We start from the raw sequence: 23374 nt of genomic DNA on the forward strand, positions 1-23374 counted from the left end.
AAATGTGATAACAAGAAGTAATATTGACATTGTGAATCACAACATCCACAATCAACATAAGTTGCTCTTGATTTTTCTTTAATATAAAAATCATATAGCCCTATCCAATTTTATGAGTAATGCCAACAATAGAAAGAGAAGTCTCCTTCAATGGTGCACAATACTAGGTGGGATTTAACATTGGTTGGCTCATATGCAATGCTACAAGCTAAAGTTTTTTGACAATTGATTCACTTCCTATGAGCACACGCATGGGCGACCCTCTCCAATATCTTCAATTCCCCTTTGGGAAATGGCATGCTAAGTACTAATGTAAAATTTTTTGTTGCCCTCTACAAAAGTTTAAAGAGCATACCCCTAGTATGTCATGTTATTTTATGTATGTACATCTCGCAAAATGGGTAAACCAGTTGTTGCTTCTTAGAGAGTTAGTAAAACAACTTTCCTTGGTGTGCTTCTCAAACTATATTTCTCTTCTAGAGAAGGCATGGCAAGGACCACTAACAAGTTTTTCATGAAAATGATAGGATATGCCATTTTAAATCAAGTAGAGGGTTATCAATTTAGTGGTCATACCAAACTTAACAAGAAAATGAGAAAAGATTTTGTCGCCTCTTCAAGAATAAACATATTTTCCTTGGTCTACCCATCTCTGATAATCTTTTCACTGCAGAGAATGCATGACAAGTACTAGTGTAAAGTGATCCATACTTGCAATGAATAAAACAAATCCTTTTCAATAATGATGAGAGGGTCTAGTAGAGCATGATAAAATCTTCTAGCACATCTAAAGAATGGATAAACCTCGAGAACATGTAAGCATCTCTTCCTTAGTGTGACCTTCTCCCATAATCTTTCCTTTTGAAGAAGGCTCGAGAATACAAGTATCACCATTTCCAAATTATGTATCTTGTGTGCTCAAAGTGCTTGCATATCCCCCTCTTCATTGCTCCCCCTTGAATATTGACTCTTGAAACTTGCTCACAAACTCTCCATAATAGAGATATATTTCTAGAATTGTTATACAAATGGTCACATGGCTATCCTGTGATGGCCAAAGATTTCCCTCACTAACTACTCCAAACCATAATGGTAGTTTAGAGTACCCTCATCCAATATATGCCATTCTCCACCAAATGAGTTGACCTTGAGGAAGAGACCTGCCACACTAGTAAGCCACACTAGTAACCCTTCAATATGACCTATGTAATCTCTCTCTCTCTCTCTCTCTCTCTCTCTCTCTCTCTCTCTCTCTCTCTCTCTCTCTCTCCTCACGCACATGCACTATGCACATGCACATGCACATGTGCACACACACACACATGCACGATGTGCACATGTGTGCACACACACATGCACGTGTGCGCACGCACATGCACACACACACACGTGCACACACATGCATGCACAATTGCACGCACGCATGCACACACATGCATGCACAATTGCACGCACGCGTGCACACACATGCACTGTACACGTGCATGTAGACACATGCGCACACGCACACACATAATCGCTTTGAAAAATGACCATAAGAAGGCTTATCTGTGCCCTTTGTGAATAGGTCTATAACATCCTAGATGAAAGCATGGTTGGGAGCTATGGCCCAAGGCAGATCTCCTCCCAAGCATCTATATACATTTTCACATGGATCCAAAGGACCAAGGAGCTTACAACTTAAAGATGTGACTGAATGTAAGGGTTGGGGGGGACACATCAAGGATAAGTGGCATACTGAGGTGCAACTAACCCAAAGGAATGTGGCTAGAAGTGGCAACAAACCAAGGAGAAATGCATAGCAGGAGGAATTGAAATGCAATATTGTAATATGCCTCCTAAAATTGATTATAGAACACTTTGGATGAATCAAGGCATGTTCACTCATTAAAAAATTGTACGTTGGATCATAATACATTACCCGGGTCAAAGTACTTGAAGCTCTTTTAAGTTTCACTTAAATTATCTAACCAAAAGGTCTTTAAGCCTGTGCTTTATGTGAATTGAACCACCTACAAGTAAACAAAAGATTGTATCAACTTGTTTACTTTGGAGTTACTTGCATTCATGCTCACACTCATCTTGAGCTCATGCTTATTTTCTAGACATGTACTCATGGTCATGCCAATGCTTGTGTTGCATTCATGTTCATGCTCTATGTATGTGTACCATGTGCTCATGGTCATGGCATGTGCTTGTGTGCATATCATGTTCATGGTCTATGTATGTGTACCATGTGCATGGGAATAAAGTGGAGTATCATGCAAACTAGCTAGCTTCTTTTTAAAAATAGAGAAGGGAACTTTCCATTTATGCTTATAAAGTTCAAACATACAAGCCAGCAGTCCCTCAAGTAGACATTGTTGAAAGCATTCATCTCAAATGATTGCAAGCTAGATTTTTTTTAACTCTTCAAAGTCAGTGTGCCCCTTATGCAATGGTACCCACAAAGCATTTCTTTTGCACGTTGGTTTGTTTCTCGCCATGAACGCCTCACAGTCCAAGCTATGGGTAGTGGCACCGTAGACTTCTTATACTTTTCCACAAGAGCAGACTTGAAAATTTGAAACATAGATGTGTAAGCTTCACAACTTACACCAACAACATCACAAGCTCCAAGCATCTTCTTTGCATCTACAATGTCCTTGAAGTCCTTTACACCACTTCAGCAACTTGCATATGCATGCGTTTGTGTCTTGGGTCCTTTAGTATCGTGATGACATTTCTTGACTTCAATAAACTGGCTAGAGCATATGAATAGTCAATATCATCCCTGTCCATTCTTCCCATTACATCTTCCATGAGTTCCTAAAGAAGAACACAAACAAAACTTAGCACAAACAATGTAGCACAAAAGAGTGAAATTTCATTGGAACATTGGAGAACCAACCTTGTAGCCTGGATTCTCCTCTTTCTAGCAACACTATTGGATGCCAATGCATCCATGTATAGTTATTAGCTTTTCTTATCCTTCAATCCCAAAGGTGTTTCCTTGTTGCCCTTAACCTAGGGGCCAACAATATATGGCCTGTTGAGCTTAGCTGTATATTGTTGGCCCCTGGGTTAAGGCCAAAAAGGGAAAAGGAGCTTACCAATATAGGAGTGAGTATGATTCTTGTAGGCAGTAACTAAGTATCTCATTGGCTAATTCTTGTAGCGAGTAGTTACGAGTGGCGTGACCCTAGTCAATTTTTGAATAGCAAGCATTGGTGGCAAAAGCGGTGAAGTAAAATAGCAAGGGTAATTAACCAATGGTAAGTAGCCCTGTAGCAAGCTAAGCATGCCACCTTTAAAAGCTAGTTTTTCTATAGTCTACAAAAGCTTTATAACAAGGACAAGGGAAGAGAGAGTGACATTATGAGTTCACGCTCTGCCTCTCACCTAAGCTTGCTAGGTTAGGAAGCTTGATAGTGAAATTTCATTTACGAGCTGAGGTAGGCTTGATTGTATATATAATCAATTTACTTCAATATATATGAGTGTGATTTCCTTTCCTATCTCTCTCAATGGAATGAAGCTCCCACTCTTTGGGATTCAATGCTCAAGTTTACTATGGTGTTCACGAGCTTGTTCTCCTTGGATCCATGCTCCCTCAACACTATAGTCTGATAGCATGCTCTAAGCCTTTAATCTCCCATCCTCCCCTCTTCTTCTTCTCCTCTTCCTCCCTCCTCCTCCCCCTCTTGCTTCTCCCTTTTCCTCCTCCTCTTCCCACCTCCTCCTCCTCCCCCCTCCACCTCCTCCTCCCTCCCTTGATCCTCCTTCTCAACCCTTTACCACTTGAAGTCATGAGGGAGACTAGCTCTCCACTCCTCAACCTTGGACTCCTCTTGAACCCTGCAAGCCTCTCAACCCTAGAACTCCTAGTTAGCTCTCTCAACCTTATCCCCCTTCTAAACCCTATAACCCCCTTATAAACCCTTGAACTCACATGGAGGTGACAGCCTCCACCCATCGCTATGATCCAGCTCTCTTTCTCACCCTCTTCTCACCTAAGCAAGTGCGAGAGCTATTTTCATGCTTCAACCTACACCTCTCAATGGAATACAACCCGAGGACCTATGCTACACTTGTGAACACCTATACTACAACGAGCAATGATAGGACTATAGGTGACCAAAGCCCTCGGTACTTGGACTTGGAAGAGATAGTGATAACATTCCTGCAAGCTACTTTTTGGAATGGGGACTAGTTTGGAGTGTAAGAGGGGTAGGTTTTTCTAAGTAGGGGGCCTCCTCCAAGCAGAAGAGAGAGGTGCACTTTTTGGGACCAACAATTTTCTAGGGAGATAGACCTTTTTTGGACTCATATGGGGGTGATGGGACCGTATTAAGACCTTGTTATTTCTTAATCCAATATGCTAATCCACTCCTTATGAGGCCATTTTTGAGTTTGAAATTCCCCTAATCTAAGAGATCCCAAGAAAAGAAATAAGCTAAACAAACAAACAGTTGGAGCAAGAGCCTTTGGAGAAAGAGAAGCAAGAAAAGCCCACGAGCCACATCGAAGAAGCTATTTAATGAAGGCCTGTGATGATCGAGCGGCTATTGTAGATAACGCTTGACAAATAGACCTGACAATCTAGGAGTAGGAAACATGTTTAGAAAATCAAGAAGCTCAACAAATAGCTTTGTAGAAGCAGCAAGTGCCTACCATGAATAGCCCGATGGCAAAACTCTAATGTGGGCTTGCATTGATGTATAATAGCTAAGTACCTATCCTTCCAAATTTGTTGAATTGCTCCTACTCTAGTGAGACTCTAAAGCTGCCATTCAACTTTCCTTTGTAGCCAAGCTTCTATTTGAGCAAAACAAGTATCTCCAGTTTAGAAAGCCATAATTGAATTTGGTTTTATAGCATTTGTAGAGAGGTTGAAAGTGCATTAACTATAGTCGAACTTCCCAATACCTAGTATCCAAAGAAATCTAACCAACACAAAATCTCACTCTAAATATCAACAAAGTAACCTAACAAAATTGTACAATGTATCTAATAACAACAACGCTGACAATACTCCAAATACCCTATAACATGTCATTGAACAACCATATAACATGGCCTTGGGACTTAGTGTAGCATTTTTTGCATTTGCCACTTGCCCAACACTCTCCCTTTTTGAGCACATATCAATCCTCCAATGGCCACCCCTTGCAATTCATACCACAATTTCAGTAGCATCTACTCACTATGAGAAATTGATGTGATCTAAATTGCAAGAAAGCATTGCAAGAAAGCAGGACTTTTTTTTTGGTGTCCTATGGGACTTGGATACCTGCATCACTCCATACACTATCCAACTAGACCTTGATAGATGGCAATGGGTCCCCTGCAACCTCCCCCTAGAGTCTCGTAGTAGCAATCCCTCATCTAGGAGAAGATTGTATAGAGTTTGTAAATCCGTAGGTCCTAGGCACTATATAACAGATTCAGAGGAGAGGCATCTTCAAATGGTTTTTGTAGGAACCCAAAGAGATGCCCTTTTGCATAGTAATGCTAAAGATGGAAGATCCCATTATGCCTAGGTTCATAGAAGAGGTTACAACTTTACATGTGCTAGAGCTAGAGATATATCAAGAAGAAAATATTGACGAGGCCCCTGAAGCAAACTTGCCCATGGAATGGTCTATCAAGATTCTAGAGAAAGGGAAACACACAGTAATAGTAGTAGTAGTAGTAGTAGTAGTAGAAGAAGAAGCAATAGGGTTAAAGCTAGCCCTCTAGCAAGACTGACACAAGATTATCCAACATGGGAGAGGAGCAAGCACTGAGAAGGCCAATCCCCCATAGAGGATACGATAGAAGAAGAGGACATGTCAAAAAAGATTTTGTTATAGCCTCTTCCACATGTTTTAATTGAACATAGAGAATATTTATAGTAGTAGACATTTAATTCATCTACAAGATGAGAAAATATGAATTTTTTGCTATACTCTCTACTGAGAACAATAATATTGATTTAGGCTTTAAAGATGAAGGGATCCACCAGTGTACAGGTTTAGCCCTTGTTAGGTCTTTAAGGAACCAATCTTCAAGACTTGGAAAGAAATGCATGATTCAGACAAGCAACAATTATAGAGGCCAAGTTTCTACAACTACAAGAATGTGTGGAGAAGGAGATGTAGGTGAAATGAGCAGAGGGGAAGACCCTTGAGAGCCCTCTTCATCTCCACTGTCTACTAACATCAAAGGAATCAAGAGGTCCATTGACCTTTGCATAGAGGGTTTTGACCAAAAAGATGCAAAAGAAGTAAGTTAATGCTTTAAAAGTTCGTTTGATTTAATTTAGGCTGCCTTCAAAGTCGACAGTTTTGGGTTGCAACATAGGGGTCAAGGGGAAAGCATAGGTATAGTCTCCTCACTTGGACATTACATGGGGTTGTTTTTAGAGTGACACATTAGTATGCATGCATTCTAAACTCTCACCTCACAACAAGGAGAAATTATTGAAGTGTAGGGAGATTTTGAAGCTGATGTCTCTCGTGCTCTTACGTTATAGTATCCACTGAGTTGCATGTATGCCATTTTCTTGGTATTATTATTTTTTCCATTTTGTGGGCTTCAATGGTCCAAACTTCTTTTCAATTTTCTTTTATTTTCAAGCACTTTGACACGTGTATTCAAAAGCTCTTGATGATCAAGAGCTTGTATTTGTGGGAAATTTTCCAATTTAGAGGAAGAAGAGCATTTTGAAATCCTCTAATTGGAAGAGGAGCATGCATGGTCTTTACAAACACTTTGACACATGTATTCAAAAGCTCTTGATGATCAAGAGCTTGTATTTGTGGGAAATCTTTTAATTTAGAGGAAGAAGAGCATTTTGAAATCCTCTAATTGGAAGAGGAGCATCCATGTGATAAGAGGGGATGTTGAAACCTCTCATGGAATCCTCCAAAAGGGAAGAATGAAAACATGTAACATTGTTCCTCAAACAAATGTGCTCTGGACATGTAATACTGTATGTATTTAAGGTGAGTACGTAATGCTCGTCATGTGATGCCACATGTTGGCATTGAGAGAGGAAGTTGGAACATCTCTATGTAATGGAAACAAGACATGTAGGGGGGTGTGTGGGTTTGGCTAATCATGTGAGGAGAGGATAATCATGATTTGTCGGTATGTGGATTACGAGATAAGGACCCTATTCAAATACTTGCATAAAGGCACACATGGTTGGAGTGTAATTGGGTAGAATGGCTCTTATGTCTCTCTCAAGTTGTTTAGTCTTTCCCTTTGAGATTCTTCTACCATTGAGCATTCTTTCTTCATGAATCTCTTCTCCATTGTGTACTACTTCACTCTCTCTTTTGGGCATATCGATCCTAGAAGGTTAACAATGAGATCTAGCCTAAAATATGCTCATGAATATTGAGACCTCAGCTAGCAAAGCCAAGTAGGAAGTTTGCTAATGCTTGGGTCCATGTGTAGTCCAAACGAAGACCCAAAGAACAATTGATGAAGCAAGGAGAGATCTACCACAAAAAACCATCCCTAACCTGTAGAGGTTGCCTCTAATTGTCTAGGCCATAACAAATCCAATTGAGAAGGCAATTATACTCATGAGCAACAATATGGTAGGCAATGGGGCCATCACCCCAATGACTTCATGTGTTTGGAAAATCATCACATTGGCAACCATGTAGAATACAAAGAGTGCTCCAACAGATATCACATCCATTAATATGGGAAAAATGGTAATGGGATGATGGAAATGAATGCATTGGCAACAGTGTCTAATATGAAGAGTTCTAATGAATATCAAATCCATCAAAATTGGAAGACGGTGATGAGAGTCTATGCACACACCTATCAAGTCCATCAAAGTGGAGGCACATGAAACAAAGGTACAAGACCTATACAATGTGGTTTGAAGAAATGGCTCCAATAAGAATGCACACCTATAAAAATATTGGCTTTCCTAAGGACTCAACCATGGAAAATCAAATGGGAATACCTATCACACATAGGTAGCAAGCTTGTCCTCCGAGCATAGCTACACGTGGCAAGGTGAGGAATGCTCCAACATTGATCAAAATAGAAGGTCATCTTGAGGTGGCCACACTCTTGAAGGCCAAAGGAAATTTTGTTTCTATGCATTAAAAAAGAGAGGAAGATAGATAAAGATGTAGAATGTTGAAATCTACAATCATTGCAAACTAATTAAAGATACTCAGAGAATAAGATTTGTGAGAAAGCCAACCCCATCATAAGGAAGAAGCAATGTTATTGCTGTAGCCCATCAAACAATAGAGCATTGTTATGATCATGATGGATCCAAAGATCCTTTTTGGTATATTTCTAGATGGTTTCTCACTTTGGCCAATCTTTTCCAGGTTTGATGTATGAATCAAGGATAACATTGTAAGTGACACCATTTGGTTTTGCACCCCTCTTCTTGAGTTGTAGCAAGGGCCCCATATTTGCCAATTTGAGAGTACACAGTTATGAGGGAATCCTACACCTAGACACTTGTCCTCTTGAAGCTCTCAAAATGCTTTGTAGCTAGTAATAGCGGAGATTCTCTATCCCAAACTCTCACAATAGTAGCAGTAGTGCCTACTCATAGCTCATACTTTTCCTGCATTCTCATCCACAAGAACACATGCAAAGCCCTCTACACAAAATAACAAGCAAGTGAAAAATCAAGGAGGAAGTGGGGAGGGGTGCCATAGCTAAGGGTTGGCAAGCTTTGGAGTTTCAGAGCTTGTCTAGGTGCCACCATAGGCGAAAGCTACAAGGCATCTAGGTTCTCATCAACGTCAAAATCCACAAAGGTTGAAAGAGATCAAAAGTCCTCAATTCTTCATCTTGTTTCTTTCAAATGTTGTTGCCTCCCATTGTACATAGCCCACCCTGGTATCTCTTTTGAGTGTTAAGGAGAGAGCTCTATACATTTTTGTGAAGATGATTGAGGGTGTAGCCGCCGGTAGATAAGGCATGGTGGATCGACTTATTTGGGTTGGATGTTTTGACATTTGTAGATTGGCACGGGGAAATTTTTAAAATTAGATGCATGCCATGTGGAGGGGTTGGAGAGTGCAAGGAGGGTTGTGCATGGAGCTATCATTTGCTTGCCACGTGCCACCCTTGCCTTAAGAAAATATAGAGATAGAGAAGACATGGTTGCCACATGCACAAAAGTAAGATGATAGAGATAGAACACATTAGGAGTACATGTACTTTCAACCATTGGATCAAATATGCACCGATTGATTAGGCAAGTGTGTTGAGCATGAAATTCATAATTGAGTGATCCTTGGATTCTTATGATCTGAGGAAAATGTCCTTTGTGTCTAAAAATAGTTAAAAGCTAGTTAAAACTAACCTACACTAAAATAGCAATATTTGCAAGCTTTTTGGAAGTGTATTGAGTACAAAATTCATAATCGTAGTACCCCTTTTCCACGGATTTGGTTTTGGAGATTGAATAATGTGAAAGCTACGACTAATTGAATGTTGGCTAGGTGAGCGTTGCGGTTATGCTAGAAGTGGCGGATATTACATGATTTCCTCATAGGTAGACATCAATGATGTAGAGTCGGGGAGTGCCGCAAGGAGTATGATCGCATCTTAGAAGGTTCAACATCTTATATAGTAGAGCAACAAACATATATAAAGTAAATCTAGGAAAAGCTTGTTTCTCCCATAAATTGAGCATATGGCAAGTTACAAACAAGGAAAGCTATGGGTTTTAGAATTTAGGAAGCATCAAAGAAGGTAGTGCATGATGTGCATCTCATTGTGAGATGAAAGCTCCATTGAATAGTCTAGGAATAGGAACTTAGCAACCAAACCTGCATAGTGGGTGTTTTGCAAGAAGGCAACCTCCTCAAAGCTCTAGAGAAAGTCAATTTCTTTAAGCAGACCTATCTATCTCAATTTGAAATCATTCTTAAACATGTGACAAGATGTGACCTACTACTAGTTCCAATTGTTTGTGTACATAATGCTTTCAAGTTGTGTTGGGATGATCTATTACACTCCTCTCTCTCTCTCTCTTTCTACAATTTTTCTTGTTGGATGAATATGGATTATCACATATGTACTTCGAGGATGATCACCAGTTTTGTAGATGTTTGGAATTGGGTTTTCAATAACTATTTGCCTATGTATAATCCATGGATGCAGGCAAGGGTGGTGGGCATACTGCTTCCTTGACTTTTTAGGGGAGTTTTGAGCTTCTCATCATTCATTAAAGACATGAAGGTAAGTCATTGTCTCATATAATGTTTGAGAGGAGGATTTCTATTCTAATAGATAATGATCTTTCATACCATGAAGTTTCATGACACTGCAACACTTTTCTTTACCTAAGATCTTCACCCGCAAGAGGCTCAATGGGCACTATGGAGTTGCAATGTTCATAATTGCAAATGTCTTGTCCTCCTTCCCCTTCAAAGTCCTGCCATCTCTCATCGTTGGAGTGCAATTCTCTACTCAATGGGTTCTTTATCACATTTATAGCAGCCCCTTTGAGTGGTAGGGAGTTTGTTGCTAGTGTGGTACCCGATTATAAAACAGGTGTGTGGAATCATGGTAAGCTGAAGGACAAAAAGTGGTTGATGAATTGGTGATCTTGATCCTAATGAACTGTAGGTATGTGGTTATGTTCACATTTTTGCATTTAATAATGTCATGCCATTTCTTGATAAAGATAACAATTCTTTGTTTCTGAATGCTTCAAGGAGCAGGTTCATGGCAACTGACATGGATTCTCAAAGTGATTGGACAAAGAGTTAATAGAAGTAGCGGACACGGATGAAGATGAAGGACAATGGGAATGAGAATCCCCCATTCCAATCTACTCTTCCCCTGGGCTGCCCATGAACCAAACTCTGAGCCAACTGTGTGAAGTAGCTAAAGCAAGCAATTATGCGATTTAGCAAACTCTGAGCCAAGCGTGTGAAGTACATGAAGCAAGCAATTATGTGATTCAACTTGAAAGTTGTGGCTATTTTGTTCACTTTCTTCTAGACAAAGGATGGCATAGTAAAGCAAGAAAGAAACAAGGGCTCTGTGGACTTGCAAGAAAATAAAAACAATGTATTGGTGGGCAAAGAGCTGGGCACAGCAAAGAGGAAAAAAGGCATGTAAGATGAGAAGAGTATGTATTGGTCTGGTTTGCTAATGGTCCCTATGTCCACACTAATTGACCCGACTTTATTTTTTCTCATCCATATGCCCATACTAATTGGCTAGCAAAGCAACCGAACATAGTTTTTGAGCTTCCAAATGAAGCTAATGACAAGAACTTTGACAATACTCGAGATACCAAATAACATGTCATGAAGCAACCCCTTATCATTGAGGAGATGGACTTTCCATTTGAATGGAATATTGAAGTGAGCCTGGGCGAACCACTTGTGAATTTGGAGCAGCCACAGAGATCAAACAAAACCAAAAGCTTGAGGACGGTTGTAATGCCTTAGTGAAGGTTTAACTTTTGAGATGCCAAAAATAATTTATAGCATTTTCGAGAGGTGTTTTTTTGGTTGTCTTGACTTTAGAGCATCTCTTTCAAATTTGGGGGTGCCTTTTTGGAAGTGCATTCATTCCCTCTCTCTCCTCTTTCATTTCTCTCTCTCTCTCACCTTGGGTAGACGCATTGAATACTATTCACCTTTTTCTCCCCTTTTCTCTCTCTCTCTTCTCCTTCTTCTCTCTCTCTTCTTCTTCTTCTCTTCTCTCTCTTGGCAGGCCACATGAATGAAATTCATCTTGTTAATTCAATTTTAATTTTGTGCTAGACTCAAAATAAAAACAAGGTGGTGATACCACTTTGGCCCTACTTGGAACCTTCGTCTTCATCACTCACCATCTACTACTGTTGCTCCTGTTGCTCTTCTACTGCTTGCTGTGCAAGGCTAAGGGGGTAGGTACTAATTACTTTCAATAAAGGAAGTTGCTAAAACAAATTTAGTAAGATTTGGGTTAGTTCCTATTTGGGTCAAATAAATTTAGTAAGATCTCGGTTAGTCCTATTTGGGACAAACATTCTTAACTACATCAGTAACCTAAGACGTAACCCTAGTCCCCACTAACCCGGTCAACTTGACCTACGACTCACAAACCCCCACTTTTACTAACCCAACCTAAGACCCTTTGGAGGGCCGATAAAAATAAATTTGCAGAGAGACTTTTGCCAACCCTGCCAACTCCTTCAAAATTATAGGAGTTAGTTCTCGCTGAGCGTTCAATCTCTAAAACTTTCCGTCAAGTCGTGAAGCATCAACGATGGGAGCAGACTTAGGGTTGCTATCCTCGCCCGTTTGCTCCAATTACGCCGAGACTTATTCATGTCCTGCTTTGAACAAACCATTTTTGCGGAAGAGCCGGATTCATCCTTCGCAGGGACCGAGACACTTGTGTAAGCACGCATTCTTCCTTCCGTTTAGGGCGTGCAGTGAATCAACAGTTGCTCAGCAGGATCATACATTGTTGCTTGGTCAGAAGTTCCCTTTGGATGATGTAATTGAGGCGCAGCAATTTGACAGAGGTCTTCTCAGTGGCATTTTTGATGTTGCTCGCGAAATGGAAAACATAGAGGCAGGTTCTGGCAAGGCACAGGTCCTTAAAGGCTACTTGATGGCCACTTTGTTTTACGAGCCATCTACTCGCACCAGGCTTTCTTTTGAATCGGCAATGAAGAGGCTTGGAGGAGAAGTATTAACAACCGAAAATGCCCGGGAGTTCTCTTCTGCAGCAAAAGGAGAAACGCTGGAAGGTAATATGGGTTTGTTTCTTTTTATAAGCTGCCATATTCCTCTCATCTTTCAAGTTTTTCATCAGTTCTCACCTCCTTGCTCCTTTGTACTCTCCATGGCCAGGTCACCTGAAAGGACATTGGCTGTGAGTAAGCTTTATAACCATATAGATATAGATAAGAATATAATAAACCCAACGCTAGCATTCGAGTCCGTCCCCTTTGGGCGCGTTCCTACTAGGGATGTCTCTATGTGTAGGGGACGGTCCTTGGCCTGCAACTTCCCTAAATGTTTTATTCAAGGTTCGAGCGCTAGATTTGTCTATCCTAGTCTTATGAGCTTATGTCATGGAGGGGAGAAAGGAGGGAAATAAGGATGGCTATTGGCCTGCCACGTTTCGTGTGGAAGCCTTATTGACGACTGGGCTGCTTGGAGAAGCGAAAGTCTTTTTGGAGCTATTTTCTTTTGGATTTCCACGTATTGTTTTCTCCCCCTTTCTCTCTCTCCTCTTCTTCTTCTTATTCTTCTTGCTCTCTCTCTTAGCTTCCAGGGCAGGCCTTTTGAATGTATTCAACTTGTTTTGGATGTTTTTCCTTGGAGGAGCCTAGTTTGGACGTTTTCCCTTGTCACATCAATGGTTCTCAAGAGTGTGGGAAATAGGCTATAGCACCTTGAGGTCTAGAGCATGGAGTGCTATTTCCCATAGTCCCACCCTATTTCCCCTCTATTTCCCATGGTGCATTTGCACAACATAACAGAAATAACTATTTCTTACGTATTTCCCTTCCATGATATAAGGCCTTTGGTGATATTTAGTAATTGCATTCTTACAGCTTGCCTACTTGCGTGGATATGTTTTTCGTTTCATGATTTCTTATGTAGGGAAATGTTCAAATAATTTTGTCTTGACTTGTAAAAAGTTAAAGTTATATTAGCACTACCTCTTATAGTGGAGGATTGAAACTTCATTTTTGAATTTCCACATGTAATTTTGAAAGAAATTAAGCGAGACTTGTGTTTCAAATTGCAATTTATGGAGATCATGCTACGAAAATTGCCTTATGCCTTTAAAAAACTGCCTTTCAATATCCCAATGCCTTTAAAAAATCATTTGCTTTCTCTTCTGCATCCAAAAGCGAATGCTTTACTACTATAGTTGGAGGCAATGCACATGCGTAGGTCTATATCTCAAAGGATTTGATTTTGAAACATCACAACTTTGTAAGCCTTTTGGGTTCATTTGCAACCCAAATCGTTCTTACATTGGTGCAGCTTGGCAGTTTCATAAAAAACCTAAGAAATCTATATTTATTGCACCGGTATTAAGTGACGTCTCAAAGTTGTTGAGTTATTGCTTCAAGGATAGTCCATGAACTTTGGAGAGACCTATTGAGAGAGCTTATGTTCCGGTAGATTTAAGTTGGATTTAAGTGGGGGTTATACTCTCACGAAGTGTAGAAGAGAACCGTACTCCAAGCTTGCTTGAGACATTTGATTTTACTACACTCTACAATAAGTTAGGAAGTTGAAGTCATGAATAGGAATGCTTCTTTCCTAAGTTTTCAATTATCGATATGAAAAAGATAGATGCAAAGTTTTAAGGGTTGAAAAATCAGCCTTGTACTTTGATTTTGTATGATGAAATCTCAAAAACAAGACCTTAATTTGAAAAAAAAAGCTGCATAAAATTTGTGATGTCTAGTAAGTACTTGACTCTGCTTTAATAGCATGTGGCCCTAGGTAAATTGTTCATGACTCCAGGACACTAAGCTACTATAGTTTCGTGGATCTTAGATCTTCTTTGGGTTGATGTCTATGATAAAACGACAACAACTTGAGTATGCCGTGTTGAATATCATACGTATGTCTCACTTCCCAGTTCTATTGTAAGCTCTCTCGTCTTTGCACAAGGAAGACTTTATCTTTCAATTTAGTAATTTAATCTTATTACTTCTTAGAGTGGGCTATAATACAAGAAAAGTAAAGAAGAAACTCCACGCTATCTTAGGTTGTAGTCGTAATATATTTAGAGTTTTGGCTTTGGGTATGTTTAGATTTATTGAACGTAGAATGAAACTCGAAAGTGGAGAGCTTTGAAGCTTTTTGTTTTTTTAGCTCTTAGGTTTGGAGGTCATCTGCTCTTAGGTACTTGTTTAGTGTTGGTTTTCTCCCACCCCTTATTTTATGATTTATAATTATTTGTAAATTCAAATTAAATAACAAAAATAATGATCATAAATGTTTCCTTGTATTTGCGTCGGTGTTTCGCTTGTTTTCTTATATTGCATTGGTTTATCTTTGTTTCCTTGTGCTAGCATTAATGTTTCTTTTGTTTTTGATATTTCACCTAATTTAATTCTCTCTCTCTCTCTCTCTCTCTCTCTCTCCCATTTCTTTTTCTTATTCATTGCTTTGTTTCTTATGTTTTTGTTGTTTTTAAAGCTTGGTAAGCACTGGCTTTACCGAGAGATTTATGAAATTTTGAACCCCAGATGAGAACATAAACATAGCATTGGTTACTAAGTTATTTTCATTTTTATTTTTCTCATTCTCTCATAATCTTGTTTAAAGTCTCATTCTCTCATAATTTTGTTTTATAAAGGATTATATTCTAGTTTTATGAAAATAAATAAATGTATTCAGTTAGTTTCTACTTTGTAAGCTTGACAATATGTATATGAGATCTAGGCAAATTGGGAAAAATTGATGTCTTTATCTGCTCAAACGTTAACATATTGTGTGGGATTGAAGTTGACAATAGATACAATAAGAACGGTTGAAGGGTATTCGGATATCATAGTGTTGAGGCATTTTGAGAATGGAGCTGCAAAGCAAGCTGCAGCAGCTACAACGATTCCCGTAATCAATGCTGGTGATGGGCCTGGTCAGCATCCAACTCAGGTTCTACATTTTCATATGTATTTGAAGTTTAGTATTACTTCACTTATTCAGGTGTCTTTGGTGAAGCTGTAGAGATTTGGCTTTCATTACATTCAGTTTGCTCATGGTTTTTTTGGCATGCACTCAGGCATTGCTTGATGTGTATACAATTCAAAGAGAAATAGGCCGCTTGGATGATATCAAAGTTGGCCTTGTCGGTGATCTTGCTAATGGACGCACTGTGAGGTCACTGGCTTACTTGCTAGCAAAATATAACGATGTGAAGATTTACTTTGTGGCACCTGACGTTGTCAAGATGAAGGTCTCTCTCTTCCCCCCTCTCCTATACTAATACAAGTCTAATATTAATACGTTGATTTTTCTAGCTATTTGGTTTCTCATCGTGGCTTTGAATTCTCAGAATCTTTCAAAGACCAGACTTTTCTTTTGGAAAATAGACTGAGCAGTATCTACTATAATCATCGATGAATGTTACATAATAGAGTGAACAATTTATGCTTTTAGGTTATGCATAACACCAAACATTCACAAGTTTTCCTCCAAGTTGTGGCCTGCTGGTATTGCGATAATTTCTTCTATTTAAATGTGCATTGCCCTATTAGCTAGATTTAGATTTAGATGCTCGTTTGGGAGAGACTAAAATGAAATCGTTTAGACTTCACAAGCAGTTGTAGCTTGAATGAAGAGATTTGGAGTGCTAGCCTTTGTCATGGCTGAGTTTGCCCTTCACCTCCAGAGTGCCCACAGAAACTCAGTACGAAGACTTTGTATAAATGGATGCTGGTGTGTGGTTTTGTATATGTGAGAGCATACTTTTATACTATGGTCTAAACCCACTGTTGGGCAGATGTCAGTGGGGATGTTATAGTAGCTAGTCCCTGCTATGCGTGATGGAGTTTATGGTTTTCAATCTTATGAGTGACTATCGTGAGATTGAAACTGCACTATGTTGTGTTTTTAGAGGATGAGTTTGGGAATGTTCCTAGATTTATCTAAGTATATGCTTCTGCCGTATTAGCGGACATGCAAATTTAACCTTGTGAAGTTTTCGTCCAAGTTGCGGCCTGCTGGTATTGCGATAATTCTTTCTATCTTAAATGGCACATTGCCCTATCAGCTAGATTTAGATTTAGATGCTCATTTGGGAGAGACTAAAATGAAATCGTTTAGACTTCACAAGCAGTTGTAGCTTGAATGAAGAGATTTGGACTACTTTTTGATTAACCTTCTCTTGTAGTGCTAGCCTTCGTCATGGCTGAGTTTGCCCTTCACCTCTGGAGTGCCGACAGAAACTCAGTACGAAGACTTTGTATAAATGGATGCTCAAGTATGTGTGGGTGTGTGGATTTGTATGTGTGAGAGCATACTTTTATACTATGGTCTACACGCACTGTTGGGCACTGATGACATTAGTGGGGATGTTATAGTAGCTAGTCCTTGCTATGCGTGATGGAGTTTATGGTTTTCAATCTTGTGAGCGACTATCGTGAGATTGAAACTGCACTATGTTGTGTTTTTAGAGGACGAGTTTGAGAATGTTCCTAGATTCATCTAGGTATATATTGTTTCCTTTTGCCATGAAAATTTTTTCTACCTTGTATTGACTATATTGATGATGTCGTTTCTTTTTGCGATCTCAAGCCCTTTAGAACAATTCACTCATTAATGTTTACCCATAAAAGAATAGCACTCCCCAGAGAAGGATTTATTTTTGATAATCAAGTTTTGCCTTCTTGTTAAAAAGCACTGCAAGAATGTGTCTCTTATGATGGGGCATTATCATGCTATTTACTGATGTGGTTGAAACAGCAGGACCTACAACAGTGTAAAAATGCAATCTTTAAAACTTAAGATATCCAGAGAGATACTCAATCAACTCTCATCATTGATTGAATTCATAGTGTATGCAAATGCATGAGAGGTCGAATGGCTAAGGAGAAATGGCTCTTGTTGTTTATAGAATGATGTGCTATTTGGGACTGAGGTTAGTTTTGCTGAATGTTTTGTGACTGAAGCTTGGCAAAACAACATAAAATGAGTTAGAAGTTTCAATTCTATGTGCCTCATATGAGGAGAACGAGGTGTAGGTGGATATACCTAGGATAGGAGAGGTAGTGCATGCCACCCATGATTTGGTCTGCCCCAGCCCATTGGCCCTCTCCATGGGCACTTGGCTGGGCTGTATCCAGCGCCGTATCCAGCCCTAATCAAGGGCATACAAATGCTGACAAGACAAGAAGGAGATCTACGGTTCTACGTGCTGCCCATGTGGCAGCCAGTTTGCTGCCCACATGGCAGCCCTAATCCATCCCCCTTCATCCCATCCTATTTTGTATATTATCCTCTCCCCCCCCCCCATGTATGGGGGTTCACAGGAACGTAACCAATCAGTTTTAACATTGCCGATCTCACTCTCTCAAGTGCAGAAAGACTAGTCCATAAATCTTCATTTGTACAGTAGCAAGTACAGCTGCAACAAAGCATCCTTCTTAAGTTTATTTTACGGCAGCCACAAGGGCTGCCCAGGCCAGCACATCTGGCTGGCAATAGACCCTGGTGTAGGGGACATTGGGGCTAGAATGTGCCTAGCCATGAGCCCTAGTAGCGGGCAGAAGACCTAGGAAAGACCCAGCAGAAAAGTGCCAATTTACTATTGCCTTATATAGGCCTGTACAGAGCAGCAGGTCTGCAGGACCTGGCTGCTGGTTGGCAGTCCCACAGACTGCAGTCGACAGAAGACCTTCGTTGAGGGTCAGTCAGCCTGACTATGTACCCCACAGAAATGGTTCAAGTCATTCTGAATGGACTAGGAGAGGGATACAAGAATCTAGTCCAGAGTATCAGGTCTATCTTCATCAATAGAGGACTTCTCACACAAAGCTGGTCGACTACCACAAAGCAGCATACAATAAAAGCAAGCGGCTGTGACTCTAATCAACAAAAGAAGCAAAGAAAGCATAGTCGACCCCTACGCCAAGCATGTTAGTGACAAGCGATCTGTTGCATGACCAACAAGCTCACGACGACGCTCAGAGGATGGAAAGCAGCTCTACCTATAGCAACTGACTGGGCTACACGACGTCAACACACAAGCTCCCAACAACTGAGCGGCTCAATGTAACAACAAACGAAGCACTAAAGCAATCAAGGCAATGCGAGACTAAGCTGTGACTCTCTATAACCCCCACAAGCGGGCTATTGTCATGCAAGCAAGACAACGCCTAACACGACCTTGTAGCACAGACAACAAACTCAACCGGGCAAGGTGACAACCTACGAGACGAAGCTACAACGCACAACAGCAACTATTGCCATGGTCGGCAACTCGGATGCCCACAAGCACAACGGTGCAAGAAGACCTCACGAGCTAGCAATAAGACCTGCAATCATTCAATGGCTCATGGCGGAGAGAACCCGATGCGACGGAACCGGACGATGAAGAGACCGGATCTCCTAGATTATGTCAAGATCTTACATATTTCTTAGCACTTTATCACACAGAGATTGATCACACAAGTGACACATGGCAATCAATCTTCCACCCTTGGTCTTGATCAAGAAGTCGACACGTGGCAACCTTAGCTGCCACATCACTCTTGTCCGCCACGTCTGTACCTTCCAGTTGACAAGCCACGTCATACTGCGAAATCAACATCCACTCAGCAGTCCAACTCAATTGCCACGTTAGTAGTGACTTAGCAGTGCCACGTCGTTAGGCCGTGTCAACGTTCACTTCATCAGTGCCACATGGCGCACAGTGCCAGCTAGGCACAATTGCCTCCTCATATGCACACTTTGCATTCTGCATGCGAACCCATCCGACACATCATCACACCATCATTTTTTTCCCTCCACCTTGATCCAGGAGGGTGCTCCAAAAAGAAAAATCAATTGGTTTTTCGAGCTCTACGCACTCGTCAGCTCATGCGTAGGTTTTGACACTTGCATCATACACTTTTTAGCCTTGTCATCAAATCCACTTATTTCACACATTGAAGCCTCTACATCGACACATCTGACCCAACATCTAAAAGGAACACAAGAAAAAGAAACTATTTCTTGCTTTTCATCGCTCGACGGTTGGTCTAGCATAGATTAGTTTGCCATAAAGGAGACGGTTGAATTTCTCCAAGCAGCCGATCGATGCCTTGCTCGATATTCTTGACTAGTTTCTACTCAGAGTTAGTCCCTTCGCTCACATGTGGTTTCACATCATAATTTCTGAAACCCTAGATCATTGAGCAGATTTCAGAGTGTTAGAGGTATTGGTAGATTGTTCAGCGGGTAGATTGTACATCATTTCATTTTGCACTCACATGCCTTAATTGTAAAGCCCATTGGCTAGTTTTTGGCATTGTGCACACTATTTGAGCCTTGTAAAGCCTCTCGTTACTTGGGATCATTTGCCACACAAGCCTTGTAGCAGTTTGGATATATATTTGCAGTTCAATCTTCACCAATAGTTCAGATTGCAGTTGATATAGATAGTGTTTTTTCACAGGCACTTTGAGCACTATTTTGCATCATGTCTACTAATAGCAATCTCAATTTAGAGGCATTTACTAAGTTAGACAACTCCACTACGGCACATGGAAATATCAAATGGAGACCATTCTTGTACTTCAAGACAAATGAAAGTATGTAGATGGGTCTACAGCTAGACCATCTAGTGAACCTGCAGCAACTCCCACCATTATCGGAGCACAAGCACTTGCACCAATTGTATCTACACCTACAATAGATCCTATCATTGCCCGAGCACAGGCAGATTGGGACAAGAAAGACAAATATGCGTATCATTTGATTAAGGAAAATATGCAAGATGTCATGCTTGGACAGCTCAATATAGTCAAGACATCCAGCTCTTTATGAGTCCAAGAACACTTTCAGGATGAGAAACCAGCTCAATTAGAGTTTCCGCAACAGTAATGAATTTGGTCATGCTTATGTACTCAGAATCAAGGATTACAATAATCAACTTGCAGTAGTAAGAGAGACTTTGAAGTTGCAGAGATGGTTCAAGTCATCTTGAATGAACTAGGAGAGGGATATGAGAATCTAGTCTAGAGTATTGTCATTCAAAGGCAAATTCCAACATTGGAAGAGATACAATCAATGTTACTTGGTGAGGAGCTTATGACAAAGGTAATTTAAGTACGGAAAGGTCATTCCAATGATCAAGCATTCACAGCCTCAGACAGAGACAGAGGCAGAGACAGAGCATCTCAGAGAAGTCATTAGCATGAAAATCAGCATCAACAACAGCATCTGCAACAACATCAGTGTTGGGGTAAAGGCACTGGCCACCCTATGTAAATAGTACTTTATGTTGTACTTTAGTGTAGGACACTTAAGTATGCTATGTACACATTTGTACTTAGCTGTACTTAAGGGTTACTACCTTATCCATAATATAAAAGTGTGTACTTGGGGAGGTACCACTCACTCATTGTGATTATCCCCACAAGTGTGTGTCTACAGTGAGTCACTCCCTCACTCCCTACTCTCTCCCTCACAATCTATCAACTGGATCAGAGCCAACGGGCTCTCTCCCCTCCCCTCATCCTCCATCCTCACGGGCTTTCCATCGCGACATCTCCCTCAGCCAAGGGGCTGGGACTGGTTACGTCGCAGGATCTTCTTTGCGAGAAACGCCACGCCATCTCTCAGCTTTCGACGCAGGTCTCGAGGCGACGCGCATCCACGAACAGCACGCAACCACGATTTCGACGTGCATCCACGAACAGCACGCAACCAACAGGTTCCTTGTAGGCAAGCAGCCGGCAGCAGGCTGTCGGCAGCATCTAGCACGCGAGGCAAGGAGGAGGCGGCGTGAGCAAGCTGCTCACGGACAGTCCCAGACCAGTCGCGCAACGGCGCGCTATCGCGCAGGTCGGCCAGACCACCCGCGCAAGGGCGCGCTAACGCGCAGGTCGGCCAGACCACCCGCGCAATGGCGCGCTATCGCACAGGTCGGCCAAACCGGCCGACACAGGTCGGCCAGACCAGACAGACGACTGGCCCAGCTCCTCCTCTTCGTGGAATCCAGCATCGAAATCGCAGGAGCAAGTACAGAAACTTCTGTACTTGCCCTGAAAAATGTGCTGAAGATATCTAGCAAGGGCTGCGTGCACTCCAATCGAAGTAGGAACAAGTTCTCTGTCAACATCGTGCTACGCGCAAGCTCGAGCAATTCAGCCCCGAAAATCTCTCTGCAATACACATTTCGAAGGTACTGTTTTGCACGAAAATCGAGTGCATAGTACAGCAGCAAGTACACCGTACAAGTACAGCCAACAGGCAGGGTACCGTGCAAAGGTACGCAAGGTGTTCTACTTGGGGCAGGGCTTACACTCGCACTGAGGCATTATGCCGCAAACAGTGTTGAGACAGGTCTTATCACTTGGCCAGTGATTGTGCACAGTGGTGGCACTGAGAGTATGCATTGGACAGATCTGTACTTGATACTTGCAGTGTATGCTTTGTTGGATGCAACTCAATGGATTTGCAGTCAAACGCCTTGTGTGAGCAGTAGCAGTTGATGCCATTTACTGTGTCAATGCACGGAATGTGCTGCCAATTCAAGGGGCTTTTGATGCTATTATGCTTGTGACAAATGCTTTAGCTTGTTGCTGAAAGTACAATCACATTTGGTACAGATTTGGTCGATTTTGACCAAGTTTGACTTTAGTCAAATTTGGGGCTTTTGTAGCCTGACCGGCAATTTGTCAAGTGGGAGCACTCTACATGCATCAGGCTATCTTGTGGAGCACTACTATGCTTTGAAAGTGCAAATTTGACTTACAGTGTTTGGTCAAAGGTCAATCTTTTCAAATTGGAGGTCACATCCCTGATTTTCTTCATGCATTCAAAGGGCTTTTGAGCCACCTTACTTCCAAACTGTAAATTCAGTTGGGGGGGAAGTTTCTGGAGCATATAAAGGTCTAAAATCAGAGATTTTCATCCAAAATCAGAGATTCACTGTTTCTTGACAGTCCTGGACTGTCAAACAGCAAGTTTGACCAAATTTGACTGTCAAAAAGTCACTGTTTCTGCAGCAAGTGGGAGAAAGACTTTCAGTTGGTTTTATGCCACTGAAACAGTACCAAGTTCACTTTTGATCGTACTTCCGCTGCGGGAGAATTTTTTCTTGGAGTGACTAGTGCTTAATTGCACACCTACAGGGAGTCTACTTTCTTTACTATGAGTTCCGGTAGCGACGTGTCGTCCTTGTTTCAGATAAAGAAGCTCGAAGGAGCTAAAAATTACGACATATGGAGGACACAATGCTACAATGTGCTGATGCAGAAGGACCAGTACAAGCCTATAAAGGAGAGGGGTGTTAAGCCCCCCAACGTTACTGATGAGCAGTGGGAGAAGATGGACGGCTTGGCCAGGTCGACCATTATGCTTACAGTTGTTGATTCACTGGTTGTAGGCATCAGGGATGAACCTATTGCGTGGAAGATGTGGCAACGTCTTGAGAATACTTATGCCAAGAAAAGTGCCACGGGAAAAGCTTACTGGCTAAAAAAGCTTGTTGGTCTTCAAATGAAGGAGGGGACAGCTATGTCCACTCATATTATTGAGTTTAACAGCATATTCAGCCAGGTGATCAACCAGGGGTTGAAGCTCGATGATGAGCTGAAAGCTACACTCATCCTATGTTCTCTACCTGAGTCATGGGACACATTCAGGACTTCTACCAGCAACTCAAAAGCCATTCTGTTATTTGCAGATGTGGAGAGTGCTCTTCTACAGGAAGAGATGAA

General features: G+C 41.2%; 1 protein-coding gene across 2 annotated transcripts in view; it reads left to right on the forward strand.

Moving 5' to 3' along the window:
- The first annotated feature begins 12144 nt into the window (after positions 1–12144).
- The window catches only part of PYRB (PYRIMIDINE B), a 36450-nt gene continuing 25220 nt past the window's right edge, over positions 12145–23374 (forward strand). For both annotated transcript variants that reach the window (XM_087401540.1, XM_087401542.1), the window contains exons 1-3: positions 12145–12721; positions 15463–15602; positions 15730–15903. In XM_087401540.1, coding sequence (XP_087257666.1) covers positions 12232–12721; positions 15463–15602; positions 15730–15903 — 804 coding nt within the window. In that variant the 5' untranslated portion in view covers positions 12145–12231. The remainder of the gene's footprint in view (positions 12722–15462; positions 15603–15729; positions 15904–23374) is intronic.

The sequence above is a fragment of the Dipteris shenzhenensis genome, chromosome 30, assembly GCF_047967505.1.
Source record: "Dipteris shenzhenensis isolate YYH24624 ecotype China chromosome 30, Dip_SZ_1.0, whole genome shotgun sequence".
NCBI classification, from domain to species: Eukaryota; Viridiplantae; Streptophyta; class Polypodiopsida; order Gleicheniales; family Dipteridaceae; genus Dipteris; species Dipteris shenzhenensis.